We start from the raw sequence: 20,541 nt of genomic DNA on the forward strand, positions 1-20,541 counted from the left end.
TTAATTTTTTTGTGTGGTCCTGGGAAAATGTTTAATTTCTCTACGTACCAGTTTTCTCTTCTGTACAACAGGGAGATAATATTGTATTTAATTGATTGTATAACACATTCCTCCCTCCCCCCTCACATACTATGTGTTTCTTACAGTTGCCATTGGCCAGGTACGTACTCCTAATATTTACTACCCTAACTTCACAGTAAGGATAAAATAATATTTCTAAGTGACAAGAAAGGATTTATGTCATGTTTAATTGACAGTTTTTCTTTCTTAGTGGTACATAAAGTAATGGTGTATCTCATAGTTGATAGCATCTTAGATTCAATGACATATGGTAATAGTACCTGCTTTGTGGTGGTTGGTGAAGATGAAATGGGATAATGCAGGAGGAGAGGAGGTAATATAGTGTTTGGGGAAAAATATATACAAAGTGGATTCCAGAAGATGGGACAGGGAGGAATTGGCACCACCAGCTTTGGACATAAGGGGTGGAAAGGAGGTCCAGGGAAGAAGATTTATACACCAAGGAAAGACAGACTGAAATCAAGGTAAGTCATCAAAGGCATTCTAGGCTCTGGGATGAAATGGGGGTGGGAGGGTAAAGATCTGATGACTATCCTCAGAAAGAAAGGACCACTATGTGTCTTCCCCTTTGTGGGTGGGAGGCTGTACCCATTTTTCTCAAAGAACTCCCGCCTCTACTAGTTGGGCTACTAGCTGTCCTCTGTGGGGCCTGCCTCTGTAGTTGCTTTAGTTTACCTCAATTAGGTGTCTTTATCTAGCACACCTCTATTTAATTTTGGTTTAATCTTGGTTTTTTACCGGGGTGCCTGGGTGGCTCAGTTGGTTAAGCACTGGAATCTTGATTTTGGTTGGCTCAGGTCATGATGTCATGGTTTGTGGGATCAGGCCTGAGTCAGGCTTTGTGCTGACAGGGCAGAGCCTGTTTGGGATTCTCTCTCTCTCTCCCTCTCTCTCTGCCCCTCCCCAACTCATGCACATGCACTCTCTCAAAATAAATAAATAAACTTAAAAAAAAAAAAAGAAGAAAAACTTGGTTATCTACCTTCTCATAGGCCTTGTTGATATTGTTGAGGTACCAGTATGCCTCAAATTATTATGTCAGTAATATCTACCACAATTCAAAATGAAAAACCTGAGAAAAATATATGATTCATTGTGCTTTTATATAGTTTAGGTGCTGCCCTATTATTGAGGTGTCTAATTCTTTGCTCCTAAATAACTGGCCCTTGCTATCTAGGCTTAATTAGGTTCAGTTTTCTAACTGAGGTCACTTTTTAGAAGTTCTTTTCTTATTCTTTGTGCTTACACTGAACAGCCCTAAACCTCAACTACTCGTATTCTGATGACTCACAAATCTAGTCTTAATCTGAGACTAAGATAATTATAACCTATATAATATGTCTTTTGGGGCTGTGTACTTGAATCATCTCCGGTTCTGGAAATGTTGCTGAAACACCGTGAAGGAAGAAGAAGATGGATATGTTCTTGGTCTGTTCCACTGTTATGTAGCCAGGCTTTGAAGAAAATCTCCATGCTGACAACATCATTGTCTATGGTCTGAAGGTCAATGTCAGTTCCCAGGACAGAACTCTCTGCAGAAGAAAGGGGATTAATGGGTAAAGTATTTAATTCTTTAATTGTAAAGCTTGAAAAATGCAAAATTTTAAATGTACCCATCTTTTAACACACCAATTCTACCTTTGGATATCTAGCTTAGAGCCATTCTTACTATACACAGACACATATGCAAAGATGTTCAGTCAGCGTTGTTGTAATAACAATTAATTAAAGCCTCTAAACAGGAAGTAATTCAAATACCCATCAATAGGGGAATATTTAAATAACTTATGGCACACTCAACCTTTGGAGTATTATACAGCTGTTAACAAGCAAAATAAAGTTAAATGTACTGACATGGAAAGCTAAGAGACAGTAAGTGAATAAAGAAAGTTGTAGAACAGATGTGTAGTATGAACCCACTGATATAAAAATAAAATCATTGGATTAAGTACATACGTATGAATGTAAATGCCTTTTACAAAGGTCTGGAAGGCTACCATCAAATTGTTAATGGTGAACAGGAGTGGAAACAGGGCAGAGTTCTGAAATACGTTTCCTTTGTATCATTCAAACTATACAGTTTGAATTTCATTGTATTTAGAAAACATTCTGGAATACAAAAACGGCCAAAAAAATAATACAGCAATGCAAGTTAAATACTCAGTTAACAAGGGGGGAACTTCAGAGGGCACTTGGGTGGCTCAGTCAATTAAGCATCCAACTTCAGCTCAGGCCATGATCTCACAGTCTGTGAGTTCAAGCCCTGCGGTGGGCTCTGTGCTGACAGCTCTGAGCCTGGAGCCCGCTTTGGATTCTGTGTCCCTGCCCGCCACCCCCCTCTCCCCCCCGCGCCTCCCCCACCTGTGTTCTGCCTCTTTCTCTCTCAAAAATAGATAAACATTAAAAAAATTAAAAAAAAAAACCCAGGGGACTCCAGCTTCTTCAGCTCTTGTTTCACAGTAAAAATGTATTCAGTTATTGCTTCTTCTATAAAAAGCAAATTTTTAAAAAAAGTAAAAGAAAAAAAATGATGTACTCCCGGGCTTCCCCTCTGACACGATTATACAAGTCTGTCATTGGCACGCTGTAACTCACAAGTGTGACTAGCGGCCAGGAAGACAGGAATGGTCTGGTAGAATATGATTTGATTTCAAATCTGAGTGAAAGGAGCTAGGGATGTGGGGTGGTGAGGCTTTGCTGGTCTACTTCCTGCTTCAGGCAACACTAGCTCAGGAACTGGGGTCTGGGTCTGCAGGTAAAGGTTGTCAGTAAAAGCCAAATATAAGGTGGTAGAGGAAGCACAGAGAGAGGAAATGAGGCAAGAGCTGGAAAGAAACTGAAAAGAAACCTGATTTTTTTCGCCTCACCATGAGGGACTCTCTGAAATACTTTTACAAAGAGCCTAAGAAAATTGATGAATTAACTTCTGTGTATGACTCATAGACCCCAGGGAGAAGGCTGGTTTATTTCTAGAACGACATTCCTGAGGACAAGGAGGCAGAGGTGGCAGACTCCACAGGGAACAAAGGGCTTCAGTCCAGCGTGTTGGTACCACATGGGGAGGTGTGGGGAGACTCAGATGACTTCATGTCATACTTAACGACTTATGCTGTGGCTGAAAAGGGACTCCAAATGCATTTCTCTTTGACTAGCATGAGTAAAACTCTGCCATCTTCCATAACAGTTCTGAGGATTCACTGGCTAAGTATTTCATTCATTCCATCAAGCAGTAATTTTTATTATGTACTACGTAGAAGATGAAATATTGTGCTGAGTACAAATATTATGATACTCTTTTCCTTTAAGGAATTTATAAAACTACATTATTTTTTTAAATATATGAAATTTATTGTCAAATTGGTTTCCATACAACACCCAGTGCTCATCCCAAAAGATGCCCTCTTCAATACCCATCACCCACCCTCCCCCCCTCCCACCCCCCATCAGCCCTCAGTTTGTTCTCATTTTTTAAGAGTCTCTTATGCTTTGGCTCTCTCCCACTCTAACCTCTCTCTCTCTTTTTTTTTTTTTCCTTCCTCTCCTCCATGGGTTCCTGTTAAGTTTCTCAGGATCCACATAAGAGTGAAAACAAAAAATCTACATTATTCTTGACCATTCCTCTTCACACTGTCATCTGTCACATAACGCTTTAGGTACTACAGTGATAAATATGAAGTCACTGCCTAAGAAATATTCCTCGTGAGTAAAGGGAAACTATCTTTTTAATAATGTGAATTTTATAGGGGTGCCTGGGTGGCTCAGTCGGTTAAGCATCCGACTTCAGCTCAAGTCATGATCTCACAGTTTGTGGGTTTGAGCCCCGCATCGGGCTCTGTGCTGACAGCTCAGAGCCCAGAGCCTGCTTCAGATTCTGTGTCTCCCTCTCTCTCTGCTACTCCACCACTCACACACACTCTCTGTCTCTCTCTGTCTAAAATATAAATAAACATTAAAAACTAAAAAAAAATAATGTGAATTTTATTTTGTCACAGGCAAAACAAGAAGTAATTTGATTTTTCTGAGCCTGAGGCCTGGACTTCAATTTGAGTAACAAGTATGCAAAGAACTGAATCCAGAACTTCAGTGAGGCAAAATCATTACTGAAGCATAAGAAGGCACATACAGAACTAAAGAAATGGAATTGAGCAAAGGATCTCAGAGAGTGGAGAGGAAAATATGGTTTCAAGTTAAAACAATGGAATTTTGCAGAAAAAAAATGTGTTTCTTTTCTTTTCCTCAGGGAAAAGGCAGAAGATTAGAAACTCCTACCATGGCAGTATAAGGAAACCACAGCAAAGTTATCTCCCATCAAACATCTGGAAATAGAAAAATAGAGGAGTCTTCTCAATTGTTAAACTATAGTATCAACACAGAGTGGTGAGGTCAGTGAAAAACAGTTACCTTAGGAAAAGAGAATGGCTTACTGACCAAAGCAAGATTTGGCTATAGCCTATGGGTGGGACTGGCTTATCCAAAGAACGAATGTGTCTATTAGGAGGGGAGAGGGTTGGCCAGAAATGGAGCACAGAGAAGGAGAGCAACAGGGGCATGCACAGGCAGCACCCATCCAAGTATGGCTAGGAGGAGAGGGCATGCTGGCTCAGTGACCTGTCCCAGTGGAAGGAAGTGTTTAAGTCTCTGCTGTTCTTGGTGTTATGGTGGTTATGGTTCTCTGTCTAAAATATTCTGGCTTATACTTTGGTCTTGAGCTTGGTAAGGTAAGTCTATCTCTGAGAGGATACTGACAAAATCAACTTTCTGACCTTGTAAAGCTGAAGAATGAAGCCTGAAACATGGTACCTTTATGAAGGAAAATGCCAGCCTTCCCTGCAGACACCCCATCAGTGTTACTGAAGTTTTTTCCAACTTCTTAACTACAGATCCTTGGGAGAGCCACAGAGCGGACCTTCTTCCTTTGAAAAAATCCTCATGTAAGCTTCATATTTAAGCCCACAGTTTTGCAGGCTTAGAAAGGAGCCAGCAGCTTGTCAGGGCCAGTCACATTGTCCAAGCTAAAGACTAATGTGGAAACCAGAACACACTAGAGGGGAACTTCTTTTCCATTTTCTCTGTCACTGGTTCAGGCACTCCTTTCCTTACGTCTGGATCATAGTAGTGGCCTCTTAATTGTCCTATGAACTCCATTCCTTCCCTTCAAGTACTTCTTAGGTACTACTACCAGTTAATTTTTCTAAAACATGGTTTCATCAGTTCCCTCCTTTGCTAAAGAGCACATACTGCCTTCCTTGGTCATTTTCTTGATGCTCCTCACTTACCCTAAACCATTTGCTTCTACTTATTATTCCTCACATACCTCACCCTTCCCTTCTTCTGTGATGGCTCATATGGTTCCTCCCCATCCCTACCTGTTGAGATCCTATGTGCCCATTTCCCTAACCCCTAGCGCAGTAGTTAGCTTACAGCTGAAGCTTAGCAAATGCCTGCTGTGTTAAACAATTGCTCCCCTTCCTCAGCTCTCATTACTTTTTCCTGTAACTCTTCTGCTTCAACTAAATTAGTCTCCTTACCACATGACTTCCTTCCTTCCTTAGTGCTTTTATTACTCTGTCAATCCATGGCTTGCTCCTCCCCCAGAGCTCAACTGGGAACTGACTCTGTCCCGGAAGTTATCCTTAATTATATTCTCCCTTATTTGGGTTTAATCAGCACCTCTTGGGTATCTGTGGGCTCCATTTGGGCAATACTAATTACATTTGCTAATTTGTTTCTTCTGAAGGGTTTTCTTCTCTTTCCGTGAGTTTATGAAAAGTAGTGGGATGTAATGTTAAGAGCAGGGTTTGAATTGCGACTTAAAAGTTGTTAGCTATGGGGGCACCTGGGTGGCTCAGTCGGTTAAGCGGTGACTTTGGCTCAGGTCATGATCTCGTGGTTTGTGAGTTCAAGCCCTGCATTGGGCTCTGTGCTGGCAGCTCATAGCCTGGAGCCTGCTTCAGATTCTGTGTCACTCTCTCTCTCTGACCCTTCCCTGCTCACGGTCTATCTCTCAAAAAAATAAATAAACATTGAAAAAAAAAGTTGTTAGCTATGTGACTTTGGACAAAGTACAACCCGTTTCATAGTTATAGTGAGGCAGAAGAAGTGAGATGATTATGTGTGAATGGCATGCACAGGTCCAAGAAATGGCATTTTCTCCCCACCACTAACATAGGTAAGAACACCAACATGCAGAACTGTGTTTCTCACAAACAATGAAATGTGCTAAACCTGGGGGATGGGGAAGAGACTTCTCACTTCTCAGATGTTGAAGAGCAGCTCCCACCTTGACTGGCGAGCAGGGCACTGGGCACTGAATGAGACAGGTCCCACTGACAGTATGAAATAGGAAGGTTACAGGAGTAAGTGTGGCTCTGGGTGTTCGGGTGGTTAGGACAAGGGAGGAAGGACTGGTGCTTTGCAGCGAGCTGCAGGCAGCATTCACAGTCAGTGTTTGGACTTGCCCTGCCCTCCTGTGGCCACATGTAGTGATACCCTTTACTGAGCTCTTTGAAAGCTTTTCTGGAAGGGCCACAATAATACGAAAAACTAAGAAGGCCAAATCATTGAGAATAATGAGAATTTAGGTAATGCCTAAAGCAGTTCTTCTCAGAATTCAACCCTAAAACAGGGTTCCACAATGGAAATGTGTTTAAGGTGGGAGAATGTAACACTTTAACACACAAACAGATGTAGAATATTTAAAGTTGAGGCCCAGGAAAATGGTGATCCAGCTCAGTCCTGTAGACCCTCCCCAGGCCTATAGGACAGAATGGTTCCTTTTCAAATGGCCCTCATATGGCTTGTCCTTGGGCAGGATAGGCATTAGTGGTTCTGGAAACCCCCTGAAATTGTATACAATTCCATCTGTACATGTATAGGTGTATTCTAATAGGGTGGAGGAGGGGGATAGGCCCTTAGCTTATATCAGATTCTCAACAGTGCTGTGACCCCAAAAAGGTCAAGAACCACTGCAAAAAACTATGGAATTGTGGGGGCGCCTGGGTGGCTCAGTTGGTTAAGCATTCAACTCTTGGTTTCGGCTCAGGTCATGATCTCACGGTTCATGAGTTTGGGCCCCATGTTGGGCTCTGTGCTGACAGCATAGAGCTGGCTTGGGATTCTCTCTCCCTCTCTCTCTGCTCTAACCCCACTCGCTCTGTCTCTCTCAAAAATAAATAAACAAACATAAAAAAAAAAAAAACTACAGAATTGTGATTTCTTAACCTCCCTGGGCCTGTTTGCAATTAGTGCTGTCTACCTTCTGAATACAGGGGTAGTACAGGATGTTAATAACTAGGGTAAGTAATCAGAGTGGACAAAGTTTGCTCAGGAACAACTATGCAGAGCCATCCAACCACTGTCTTTAAATCAACAATGACATGAGGATGATCTCCAACAGTTCACAATGTTGGGGGCAGTCTGGCTTGTCTTTGCGAACTCACGTGCCTCATTTGTGGAGGCGATCCTTGGACCCTGGGAGAAAGGAGAAGCTCCTTGACAGGAGGTGACAGGGCAGTGATGGCTACGGCGGTGCAGACTCTGCAGGGCAATGAGTGCAGGACTGACCAAGTGCTGACTATCTTCCCAGGGCTCCAATCTCCAAGAGAGGTAAAACATCACTAGAACTATAATGAGGATAGAATTTATTTCCCAGAACTGTTCTCAGGGAAAGCAGTGATGACATTCATTCATTTATCCTTTCATTTATTTAATTCATCATTCCAATAATTATTTATTTAGTGCCTTCTAGGATCTGGGCACTAATTTTGTCAACAATGAAAGAGACAAAGTCTCTGCTTTCATTGCTTATATTCTAGTGGGAACAAACAAACAATAAACAAACAACACACAAATGATTGAAACAGAAAACAACAGATAATGATAGACGGTATGAAAAAAAAATAAAGCATGATAAGGGTATGGTGTGTGTGTGTGTGAATATTTAGTTTGGCTGGACAGGTAAGTATTCTCTAAGAAGGTGACAGTTGAACAGAGAGAGACTTGAACCAAGTGAGAGTGAGTCTTGCTATCCCTGCTATTGGAGGAATAGCAAGAAGGCTAAAGCAGAATAAGGGAGAAAGTGAGGCCTGGCTGATAAGCTGCCGGGGTGAAGGATGAGGACTCCAGAGGCACATGCGCAGGTAACAAGAGGTAGGCACTACAGTAGCTTCTAAGAAGGGTATTTTCCATTATTGCGAGGCTTAGGTTTTGCTTAGGGAAATGTGCAAGATTGGGACACAGCACAGCCAGCACTTCTTTCCTTTCTCTTTCTCTTTGTAGCCTTTGGCTCCTAAACAATTGTTGAATTAGTATTTTAGAAATATTTGTCTGCAGGTGTACAAAACTATTAGCTTGCATGGAATGCCCACATGTCTCTGCTCAGCCATCCCACACAGGCTTTCCTGTTCTGTGGTGGTAGTGAGTGGTGGTGGAAGGAGAGGAAAGGAATCTGGGAATCCCAGGAGCAGAGCTCAAGCAGAGACCCCTCAGCCTGAAGTGGACATGCCTCTTTCCCAGCCTAGTTGGCTACCCAGGAAGTTCTATGGTAGACAGTCAAGCTGATATAGCCTGAGGTGGGCTAAAAAAAGACTCAACTAAAGAATAAAATCATCATGAAATGATTTACGGTGGATGTTCTACACTGTGAGTAATAAACTCAGGAACTACGGGCCTCCCTAGCTCTGAAATAGATCCCAACCTAATTTCAAAGTAAGCAGACGAATTAGGAAAAGAAAATGTTTCCAGAGCAATTACATTGACCGGGAGATTTTAGAATCTCTTTTTCTTAGGCTTATGTATTTGTAAGGGGGGCAGAAGGCTATGACTGATGGTGAGGACTGCCCCATGGGCACTGCACCCCTAATCCCCACACCTCTGGAGCCACAGGAACAACCCTGGTTACAAGAAGCTGATGGTATTCCCTGCTAGTCATCCTGTTTTGAGTCGTGTAAGGCACCCTGCTCTGGGCAGCCCAACCCCAGAGGAGATCCTGCAGATGCAGGAAAGGAGGGTCTGGGTTAGTGAAGGGTGTGTGTATGCCTGAGGGCACCAGATTCAGCACCTTATCCACCTCGGTACCCCCAGCACTAGCACAGTGTCTGGCATACAACAGGAGCTCAATAAATGCTGCACTGCACAGGATAAACTAATTCTGGCCAGCCTGTTGCTTACTTTGTGATCTTAGACTAGTCTCTCATCACTCTAAGCTCAATTTCTCCATCCGTAAAGTGGGAATGATAGTAATACCTAGGCTTGGCATTCATTTGGATACAAAAAAAATGTTGATACCTGAAAGCACTCCGTAGACTTTAAGGCATCATGCAACTATAAGGGATGGAAGATTAAATGTTATTTCTTTATTTTGAGAGACAGTGTGCACACAAGCAGGGCAGCGGCAAAGGGGGAGAGAGAGAATCCCAAGAAGACTCCACCCTCAGCACGGAGCCCGACTCGGGGCTCAATCTCATAAGACTATGAGATCATGACTGTGAGATCATGACCTGAGCTGAAATCAAGAGTTGGCTGCTTAACTGACTGAGCCACCCAGCCGTCCCTAAGGTATGAAAGATTAGAAAACTGCCTTCTAGCTGTCTGCATGTGAACATTTTAGTCACTAAAATCCAGTACCCTTTCTTTCTCTTTCTTTCTTCCTTTTCTTTCTTTCTTTCTTTCTTTCTTTCTTTCTTTCTTTCTTTCTTTCTTTCTTTCTTTTTTTCTTTCTTTCTTTTTTTCTTTCTTTCTTTCTTTTCTTTCTTTCTTTCTTTCTTTCTTTCTTTCTTTCTTTCTTTCTTGTGTGTGATATTTTTCTCTTCAATAAACTATACAAGTTGTAAGAAAACATATTTCATTTATGGGCCTTAATAGTTCTATTTTCATTTTACTAAAAAAAAAAAAAAATACAACCCACATGCAAAAGAGGTTGGTTGCTCCTGACTGAGATACCAAAGTCTAAAGCATAGTTTAACTTGGAAAATACTAGACTTAGACAGTATTTAAAGAGTCTTTTTTTCCTGCACAAACATATTTACATAGTCTATAAACAAAAAAGCCTTTAAGGTAAATTGCAACGCAAATCTGAAAACGTGACTAGGAGAAAGTGTTTTCATAGGCACTGTGGTGAGGGAGAACAGGAAAGCAGGTTATTTAAGAGGTTTGAATGGGGGCGCCTGGGTGGCTCAGTGGGTTGAGCGTCTGACTCTTGATATCGGCTCAGGTCATGATCCCACATGACCTCTCTCTCTTTCTCCCTCAGTCCCTCTCCTCTGCTCACACACACACTCTCTCTCTCCCTCTCTCTCTCTCTCTCTCTCTCAAATTAAAAAAAAAATAGAATAGTTAAAGAAAAGAGGTTTGAATGAAGAGGATGTGGGGCTGGGAAGGCACTAAATATATTAGCATGGCCCCAAGAACTAGCCCAAAGAGCTTTGCCTCTGTAATGCCCAATGGAGCCAAAGTAAGGATTTACTCTGAGGTGAAAACAAAAGTAAGAGGAACCAAGAAAGAATATAAAACTTACTGGAGAGCTTGGTAGAAGAAGAAACAGTTTTAAAAAGACACAGAGATCCATCTGGGTGCCTGGGTGGCTCAGTTGGTTAAGTGTCTGATTTTGGCCTAGGTCATGATTTTGCTGCTCACAAGTTCGAGCCCCGTGTCAGAGCCTTGAGCCTGTTTCAGATTCTGTGTCTCCCTCTCTCTCTCTGCCCCTCCCCCACTTGTGCTCTGTCTCTGTCTCTCTCTCAAAAAAAAATAAATATTAAAAAAATTTATATGCAAAAAAAGACACAGAGACCCAAAAAATCATAAAGCATATCTAGACAGACTGTGTGACAGCTTTGCGATCCTTCATATATGTATGGATTTTTGTGCTATTGGAAGTGTACATCTTCAGGGTATTGTATTTCTAGAAATGGGAGTGGTGAGTAAATGCACATGCCCCAAAACTGAATAATCCAATTATACAGTGGGCAGAAGACATGAATAGACATTTTTACAAAGAAGACATACACATGGCCAACAGACGCATGAAAAGATACTCGACATCACTTATCATCAGGGACATGCAAATCAAACGTACAATAAGATATCATCTCACACCTGTCAGAATGGCTAAAATCAACAACACAGGAAACAATAGGTGTTGTTGAGGATGTGGGGAAAGAGGAATCTTCATGCACCATTGGTAGAAATACAAACTGGTGCAGCAACTCTGGAGAGTTGCTCTCCAGAGCAATGGAGGTTTCTCAAAGAGTTAAAAATAGAACTAAACCCTATGATCCAGCAATTGTACTACTAGGTACTTATCCAAAGAATACAAAATACTAATTCAAAGGGATATGTTCACCCTGATGTTTATAGCATCATTATCTACAATAGCCAAGTTATGGATACAGTCCAAATGTCCATCAACTGATGAACAGGTAAAGATGGGCTATATATATAAAATGGAATATTACTCAAACATCAAAAAGAATGAAATCTTGCCATTTGCAATGATGTGGATGGAGCTAGACAGTATTATGCTAAGTGAAATAAATCAGTCAGAGAAAGACAAATACCATACGATTTCACTCATATGTGTAATTTAAGAAACAAAACAAACAAGCATAGGGTAAAAAAAGAGAGAGGCAAACCAAGAAACAGACTCTAAACTATAGAGAACAAACTGATGGTTACTGGAGAGGAGATGGGTGGGGGGATGGGTTAAATAGGTGATGAGGTTTAAGGAGTGCACTTGTGATGAGCAGCGGATGATGTATGAAGTGTTGAGTCATTAAATTGTACACCTGAAACTAATATTACACTGTGTGTTAACTAACTGGAATTTAAATAAAAACTTAAAAAGAGACTAAAATTTTAAAAATTTCAATAAATGAATCCACAGCAACAAAAAAATGCAAACAAACAAAAGGTAAATGCACATATCATTTTGTTAGATATTGCCAAATACCTCTCCAAAAGGGTTGTGCCACTGTGCATTCTACCAGCAATGTATGGATGGGTAGCCTCACCAACAGAATGTGTTCTCATACTTTTTTTAAACAGGTGGGAAGTAGTATGTCAGTGTGATCTTAATTTTCATTTTTGTAACTATGAGTGATGTTGAAAATATTTTCATATGTTTAAGGGCCATTTTAAAATATCTTTTGAATTATCTGCTCATGTCTTTTGTCCATTTTTTCTGTAGGGTTTTTGTCTTTTTTTTCCCCTAAGTTTTTAAGTGTTCTTTTTATATTAGAGATATTAGTTCTTCCTCTCTACACCCCGCCCCCCCCCCCCCCCGATTCAAATTGCAAATACTTTGACCTAGTTTTTAAGTTGTCTTTTGACTTTGCTTCTGGTGGCTTTTGCCATGCCATATTTTTATTTTGCTATATTTTTGTTTTTATACAGTTAATTTTTATGTAGTTAAAAAAATACTATACCTGGATTTTGAGTCATAGGTAGAGAAACTTTCTCTATTCTAAGATTATAAAGGAATATATCAGTGTTTCCTTTTACTACTCTTTAAATATCATTCTTTACATTTAGGTCCCTGGTCCACTTGGAATACTTTCTAGATGGTTAGCCAGTTGCCCCAGCACCACTTCTGGAACAAGTCCATTTTTGCTCTTGTAATTTGAGAGGCTACCTTTATCTTATACTATATTTACATCTGTACTTGGGTCTATTTCTGTCCCCAATCAATCCTTGTATTATGCTAACTAATGCTCCAGTGCTAGGTATATGATGGGGCCAATTTCAGGTGGGGAAGTGGCCAGATTGTCCAAGGCTGGGTGGAAATAAGAAAGGTCATTTGCCAAGTAAAGCTGGGGTAGTATGTGCATCTGTAGGTGCTAAAGGATGAGAAGGAGAAAGGAGGTGGAGAGATGAGTTGGGATTTAATCAGAAGAACTTCTTTTAAGTTATAGTCTCATAAAGACAGAGAGAAATGATGGAGCACTTGAGCTTACTGAAGTGAATGGAAGATAGAAGAGGAGGTAAAAAGAAAGAACCAAACTGATCAACAGTGAATAGGGACTTCCCGACTGGTTGGGTTCTAATACCTTACAAACTGATTTTCCTCTAAATAACAGCTATAAACTCTAGATATAGATTATATACACACACATTTTTATATACACATATATATACGTGTGTGTGTGTGTGTGTAGTAAAAAACTAACAGCTGAGGGCTGTGGAGATTGAACAAAAGCGTATTTCAGAGAGGAATTGAAACTTGAGAGTAAGTAACCAGCAAAGAATGGGTTCCCCTGAGGGTGACCTCAGTGTTACCTTAGCATGTAGCTAAAACCTTAATAGAAAGGCCTCTGTCTTTCACTGGCCTTACCAGGGGAAGGAGCCTGGGGCAAACAGAGACTCCAGAAAGTGAGGAAAAATCCAAGAAAGGAGGGAGCCAGAGAACCCAAAATTGTGTGTTTAAAACTCAGTCCAGGCATCTTGCTGACCCTTGCACTACACATGTATGGGGCAAACTGAAAGCAGCTCATAGTTTAGTGTTAATGCAAATGATATCTGAGTCCCTGACTACTGCAAGCCATGACAGATTACAGTTTGAATCTAACAAAGTTAATTATCTACCAAAACAATTACTTTTCAGAGTTATATAGTAGAATCCAGAGTCCCTATAACAACATTCACAAAATACAACCCAAATGTTTTTGGCATACGAAGAGTCAGAAAATGTGACCCAGTTTCAAAGGAAAATACAATCAACAGAAGCAAACACTGAGATGAGAAAGCTATCAGATTTATCAAAGACTTTAAAGCAGCATAATTATATAATTATATAATAAATTATAATTATGCTAAATGAGTGGAAAATATGTTCATAATAAATGCAAAGATAGGAAATATCAACAGGGAAATAGAAAATATAAAAAAGAATAATATAAAAATTTTAGAACTGAAAAATACAATATTGAATAAAAAAAATTCACTGCATGGGCTTAAAAGCAGAGTGGAGATAAGAGATGAGAGGCCGTGAATTTAAAGATAGGTCAATGGAGATAATCTGAAAAAGAGAAAGAAAAAAGTTTGAACAAAACAAAACCAACCACAGAGGCTTGGAAAACTGTAAAGCAATTTTAAAATGTTTAACACGTGGGTAATTGGAGTCCCAGAAAAAGAGACAAAGGGGAATGAGATGGTAAATATACCTGAAGAGATGATGGCAGAAAATTTCCCACATTGAGTCAAGGATATAAATTTATATATAGGTTGTGATACTGTAACTTATAATAAGAAAGATATATTTGGTCTTTGTCCTGTTTCTGGCACAGAGCTCCTAAACTCTTTGGAATTTCCTAAGTGATGACAGCAATAAAGGTATCTTTTGTTGTATTAATGAGGCAACTTTTGGAAAGCACCTAAGGATGGGGTCCAGTTGCCAGAGGAGTCAATCATGTGATTAAGCGGTTGGAACTTTCAGTTCCACATAGTGGCCTCTGGGGAGGGGAAAGGGACCTGGAAGTTGAATCAATTACCAATGACCAATGATTTAATCACTTGTGCCTATACAATGAATTCCCCATAAAACCCCCTAAAAGGACATGGTTCAGAGAGCTTCTGGGTTAATGAACACGAGGAGATTTGGGGAGAGTGGGGTACTGGGAGAGGGCATGGAAGCTCTGATTCTCTTTTCACACAGTTTGTTCTATGCATTTCTTTTATTGGGCTGTTCCTGAGTTCTACCCTTTTATAATAAAATGGTAATCTAGTAAGTAAAATGTTTCTCTGAGTTCTATGAGCCACTCTAGCAAATTAATCAAATCCAAGGAGGTGGTCATTGGAACCTCTGATTTATAGCTGATCAGTCAGAAGCATAGGTGACAACCTGGACTTGTAAGCGGTATCTGGTGTGTGCATGTGCATGTGTGCACATGTGTGCAGGTGCGAAATTATTGTGGGACAGAGCCCTTAATTTGTGGATCTGATGCTATCTCTGGATAGTGCTAGAGTTGAGTTAAGCTGTAGGACATCCAGCTGGTGTAGGAGAACTGCTTTTGTGGGAAATTGCCCCCACACATTGGAATTGGGCACAGAATGACTATAGATTCAAGCAGCTCAGTGAACCCTAAATAAGAAATCTGTGCCTGGTCACATCATCGTAAAACAAACATAAAGAGAAAATTCTTGAAAGCTGCCAGATAAATGATCCTTTCTATACAGAGGAACGTGATTTAATGACTGAGACTTTTAATCAGAAACCAGGGAAGGCCAAAAGACAGTGGAACGACATTTTTAACGTGCTGAAAGAAAAAATAACCTGTCAACCCATAATTCTATATACAAGAAAATACTCTTAAAGAATAAAGGTGAAATATGCACTTTCAGATAAATAACAAACTAAGAGAATGTGTCACCATCAGAACTAGCTACAATAAATATTAAAATTCTTTGACCTTTAGGACATGATATCCAAAGGAAACTTGGATCTTCAGGAATGAATGAAGAACACTGGAAAAGGTAACATAAAAGACTTTTTTCTCTTAGGTTCTTTAGAATACACATGATTGTTTAAAGCAAAATTTATGATACTGTCTTGTGTAATTTATAATGTATACGTAACACACATGACAACTACAACATAAAAGACAGTGTCTGTGTGTCTATATAGTTGCAAGGTTTCTATATTTTACATGAAATGGTACTATATTAATTCTAAGCAGGCTGCAGAAAAGTTAAAAAATATCCTTTAATCCCTGTAAGATTTCTACATTTTATGTAAAGTATCACAATTATTTTATTTTATTATTAAAATTTTTTTAACGTTTTATTTATTTTTGAGGGGGAGAGAGAACATGAACAGGGGAGGGACAGAGAGAGAGGGAGACACAGCATCTGAAGACAGGCTTCAGGCTCTGAGCTAGCTGTCAGCATAGAGCCCAACGTGGGGCTCGAACTCACAAACCATGAGATCATGACCTGAGCTGAAGTCAGACACTTAACCAATTGAGCCACCCAGGTGCCCCTATTTTATTATTTTTTTAAGTGACCTCTACACCCAGCATGGGACTCAAACTCACAACCCTGAGATCAAGAGTCACATGCTCCACTGCCTGAGCCAGTCAGGCAACCCTAAAGTATTGTAATCTTGAGGCTTCTATGTTTTACGTGAAATGGTAGTATATTGACTCTGAGTAGACTGTGACAAGTTAAGGACATATAATCCCTAGAGCAGCCACTAAAAAGTAATGCACGGAAGGATAGTTAAATGACAACAGATAAAATAGAATTCTAAAAGTAATAATCTACACTTGATCTTAGCCAAAAGGCTGAGAAGCGATCTAAAAGTAATAATCTAAAAAAAGCGGGAAAGCAGGGGAAAGGTGAAGAAAACCCTGAGAAGACAAACAAAAAATAAAACAGTATACCTAAATGCAACCATATCAATACTTAGGGTAAATGTTAATGGAGTATATAGTCCAAATAAAAGGCCGAGATTAGCAGAATGGATAAAAAGCAAAACCCAATTACATACTGTCTATAAGAGATAAACTTTAAGTATAGAGACACAAATGGGTTGAAACAAATGGATGAAAAAAGATGAACCATAAGCACAGTAAGACCTAAGAAAAATAAAAACATATCCATATAAAGATTTGTTTATGGATATTTGCAACAGCTTTAGTCCCAACAGTCAAAAACTGAAACAGCAAAAATGCCCATTACCAGGTGAATGGTTAAACAAAATGCGGCATATTTGTACAATATACTACTAGTCAGCAATAAAAAGAAACTACTGGTATAAACAACAACATGGATTAGTCTCAAAATCTGAAAGAAAGAAGTCAGACATAAAAGTATGTACCGTATGATTCTATTTGTATAGAATGCAAACTAATCTATAGACAAAAAGCACATCAGTGGTATATTCTACGGAAATGAGGGAGGAAAGGAGTGTAAAGGGGCATAAGGAATCTTTTAGGCATGATAGATATGTTCTGTATTTCAATTGGGGTGATGATTTGTGGGCTTATACAACTGTCAAAACTCACTGAATTGTACACTTTGAATGGATGCAATGTACAATGTGTAAGTTATTCCTTTATGAACTTGGTGAGGAAAATTTTTTTAAATCTTTATTTTCAAACAACTTTAGATTTTCTGAACTCTAAAAAAAATTATTTAATTCAATTTAAAAAAAGGGAAGAACTGACATTTTCTGAGACCATGGCTCCCATTAATGAAATAAGCAGATGTCTCTCTGTGTTAAAAATCTTTAGGTAATAAATACAATAATGGTTCTAATTTAGTCTTAACACACAGGGAAATGACTTTAATGTGGTTATCAAAGACAGACTCGATGAAGAGCTGCATTTTCTGGTCCATTTTCCAAGATGCTGAAAGGGGAAAACAATCCATATGTGGAGTTTGACAACTGCACTGAAGCATGAAGCATAAGATAGGCTTTTTTTGTTTTTACTTTTTTTCTGGAATCCTTTAGGTAGCAATGAATCTTTATCTTCTGTTTGGGTTGTTAACATTTGGTGTTTCCTGAGAACACATATGGATAAAATACCTTTCCAAAAGAGCTGACATTGATCCCTAGCAAAGTCTAGACGAAATATTAACCAGATGGTTTGTGAGCATTTAGAAAGAGAACCTGATATCCTCGTGTACAAGGCTGAGAAATACAGGCTGGCTGACAGCATCATTAGGTTGATTTGTAACTGACTGAAAGACTAACATACCCAAGCGAGTGCACTGCTGTCAATCTGGACAGATGCCTTCTTGATGCCAAAGAGCATTGATCATACTAGCCATTTAAATTTTGGCATATTTATTACTTAGCCATTCTTTAGAAAGCTATTATAAGATTTTTACTATATGCAAATGAACATATGCAACACATATTTAAGCTACAAGCGTAACGGCACAAGGAATACTCATGAATCCTTGTTCTACTTAAGATGTAGAACATCAACACTACTACCAAGATATCTGCATGCTTTTTTCTGATCTCCTCCAAGGGACACCTTGCCACACTGAATTTTGTTTATCATTCCTTTCCTTTTAAAAGTACTTTTATTGTTTTAAACAAATACTTTATTACTTAATTTTGATTGAGCTTTATAAAGAGGTATCATATATCTTTGTTATCTGTTTTCTCAATATTGAGAAGATTCATCCACATTGTATGTAGCTGTGGTTCATTCATTTTCATAACTGTATGATATTCCATTTTGTGAATATACCTTGCAATATTTATTCATTCCTCATTCAACGGACATTTGAGTGGCTTCTAATTTGGGGGCTTTTTGAATAATGTCAATATTCACATTCCTGTATGTGTACAAATGGTACACATTTGTAGAAATTTTTGGAGATATTCTTCTAGGAACAGAATTGCTGGATTATAGGATATTGTGAATGTTACTTTACAACAGAATGACAAGCTGTGTACCAATTTACACTCTATCAGTGTATGAGAGTTTCTACTGCTCTGCTATTGTCAACACTATAGTGAGACTTCTTAATTTTTTGCAAACTAGTGAGCACAAAATGGTATATCATTTCAATTTGTATTTTGCTGCTTACTAATGAGGGTAAGAAATTTTTTTATGTTAATTTGCCACCAACTTTTTCTTCTCTGTGAAATGCCTGTTCAGATCTTTTGCTCATTTCAAATATGGATTTTTTTTTTTTAAAGTTCTTTATTTTGTGGCGTCTGGGTAGCTCAGTCACTTAAGCTCTGACTTCAGCTCAGGTCATGATCTCACAGCTTTGTGGGTTTGAGATCTGCACCATACTCTGTGGTAACAGCTCTGAGCCTGGAACCTGCTTCTGATTCAGTGTCTCTGTCTCTCTCTGCCCCTCCCCTGCTAGCATTCTTTCTCTCTCTCTCAAAAATAAATAAACATTAAAAAAATAGTTTAAGAAGTTCTTTGTTCTGTATACCAACTCTTTATTTGTCATATGAGTTAGAAATATAATTATAATTTATCTTATCACTTAATACATGGTGTCTTTTGAGACTGGGGGGTGTTTTCTTGTTTCTTTTCCCCTCTCTCCCTCCCTCACTCTGCTCCTCCTTCCTCCTTTTTTTCCTTCCTTCTTTCACTTCTTGAAGAGTTTGTGTAAGATTTGACTGATCTGTTCCTTGAAAGCTTGATATAACTTAACTGTAAAGCTATCTAAATTGGTACATTATGGAAACCATTCCGATTTTTTATTTGTGAGTCAAATTTGTTACCTTTTTAGGAATGTGTCCATTTTTGTGTAAATGTTTGAATTCATAGTTCTATCTCCATTTATGTTCTCTTTTCTGAATCCTAACATAGTTTCTTGTGCCTCTTTCCTTCTTTCTCTTTTTCCTTTATTAGTTTCACCAGAGGATTCTCTGTTTATCAGTTTTTTCAAAGAGCCAACTTTTGAATTGTTGATTATTTCCATTGCTCTTTTCAACTAAGGCAGTAAAGAGAATGGTTTAAGTATGCGAGATTTGGAGTTGAACTGCTTAGACTTGAATCCCTGCTCTATCTCTTAACTAAGAAACCTAGGGAAAGTTAATCTGTACAAGAAACTGTCTTAGTTTCTTCATTTATATCCATGAGGATTAATAAGATAATATGTGGAAACTATTTAGAACAGAAAGTATTTGGACAGTAAGTGCTTAATAAAATGTTGCTATTATTATGATCAAAAAGCAGAAGTTAGAGATCCATAAACAGAGTTAGGTTAAGAGAATGTGGCTTTTAGTTCATGTATCTTTTCCTTGAGGCTCAGAACTTACTTAAAAATGAGACAAGCTAGTAGCATTATTTCCTCCATTGACGGCTGTTTTATGGGATTATCTTTGGCTGTTGGAATTGGTAGGCTTTCTTAGACCCTAAATTTATGATCAAGATCCAGTATGAGGGATCTGCTCTAATGGGCAGGGTTGGCTTATATGCAAAGAGGGCATGTAAAGATAAAAAAAAGTCTGCTAGCTTCCCCTGTGAGAGGTATACCTCCTCATATCTCTATTTCATAAGTCAACACTTCTTAGTCCTCTTTTGAGAGCAAAAGAGGAACAAAATGGATAAACAGAAAAGAAAGGCAACAAAAACTGTTGGAAGTGTTTTATGATATTTTTTTACATACAAACAAAACACCACATACATGAATTGTAACAATGTAACCTAGGGGCACCTGGCTGGCTTAGTCAGCAAAGCATGTGACTCTTTACCTCAGGGCCCTGAGTTTAAGCCCCACACTGGGCTGGGCCCTGGAACCTACTTAAAAAAACAAACAAACACAAAAAAACCAATTACTGAGAAACAATGTGCAAAAATAAAATCAGTGTAATGAGCTAGTGGGATTATGAATGGTTTTAAATTTAAAAATTATTTTATGATCATATCTTCTTTTTCAATAAAATTTTTAGAGCTTGAAATATTCTCAGTAAAAAGGCATATACAAAAAGGTTCTATTACTACTATTAACATCAACAGATAATATTTATTTACTGCTCACATGTGC

The 20,541-nt window shown here is 38.9% G+C and overlaps 1 protein-coding gene across 1 annotated transcript in view; it reads right to left on the bottom strand.

Moving 5' to 3' along the window:
- M1AP (meiosis 1 associated protein) overlaps positions 1-20,541 on the bottom strand; it is a 63,803-nt gene that overhangs the window by 20,901 nt on the left and 22,361 nt on the right. Inside the window, exon 4 of the mRNA XM_053890860.1 lies at positions 1,440-1,613. Coding sequence (XP_053746835.1) covers positions 1,440-1,613 — 174 coding nt within the window. The remainder of the gene's footprint in view (positions 1-1,439; positions 1,614-20,541) is intronic.

Source organism: Panthera pardus, unplaced genomic scaffold (genome assembly GCF_024362965.1).
Source record: "Panthera pardus isolate Hobbes unplaced genomic scaffold, ASM2436296v1 HiC_scaffold_25, whole genome shotgun sequence".
NCBI lineage: Eukaryota > Metazoa > Chordata > Mammalia > Carnivora > Felidae > Panthera > Panthera pardus.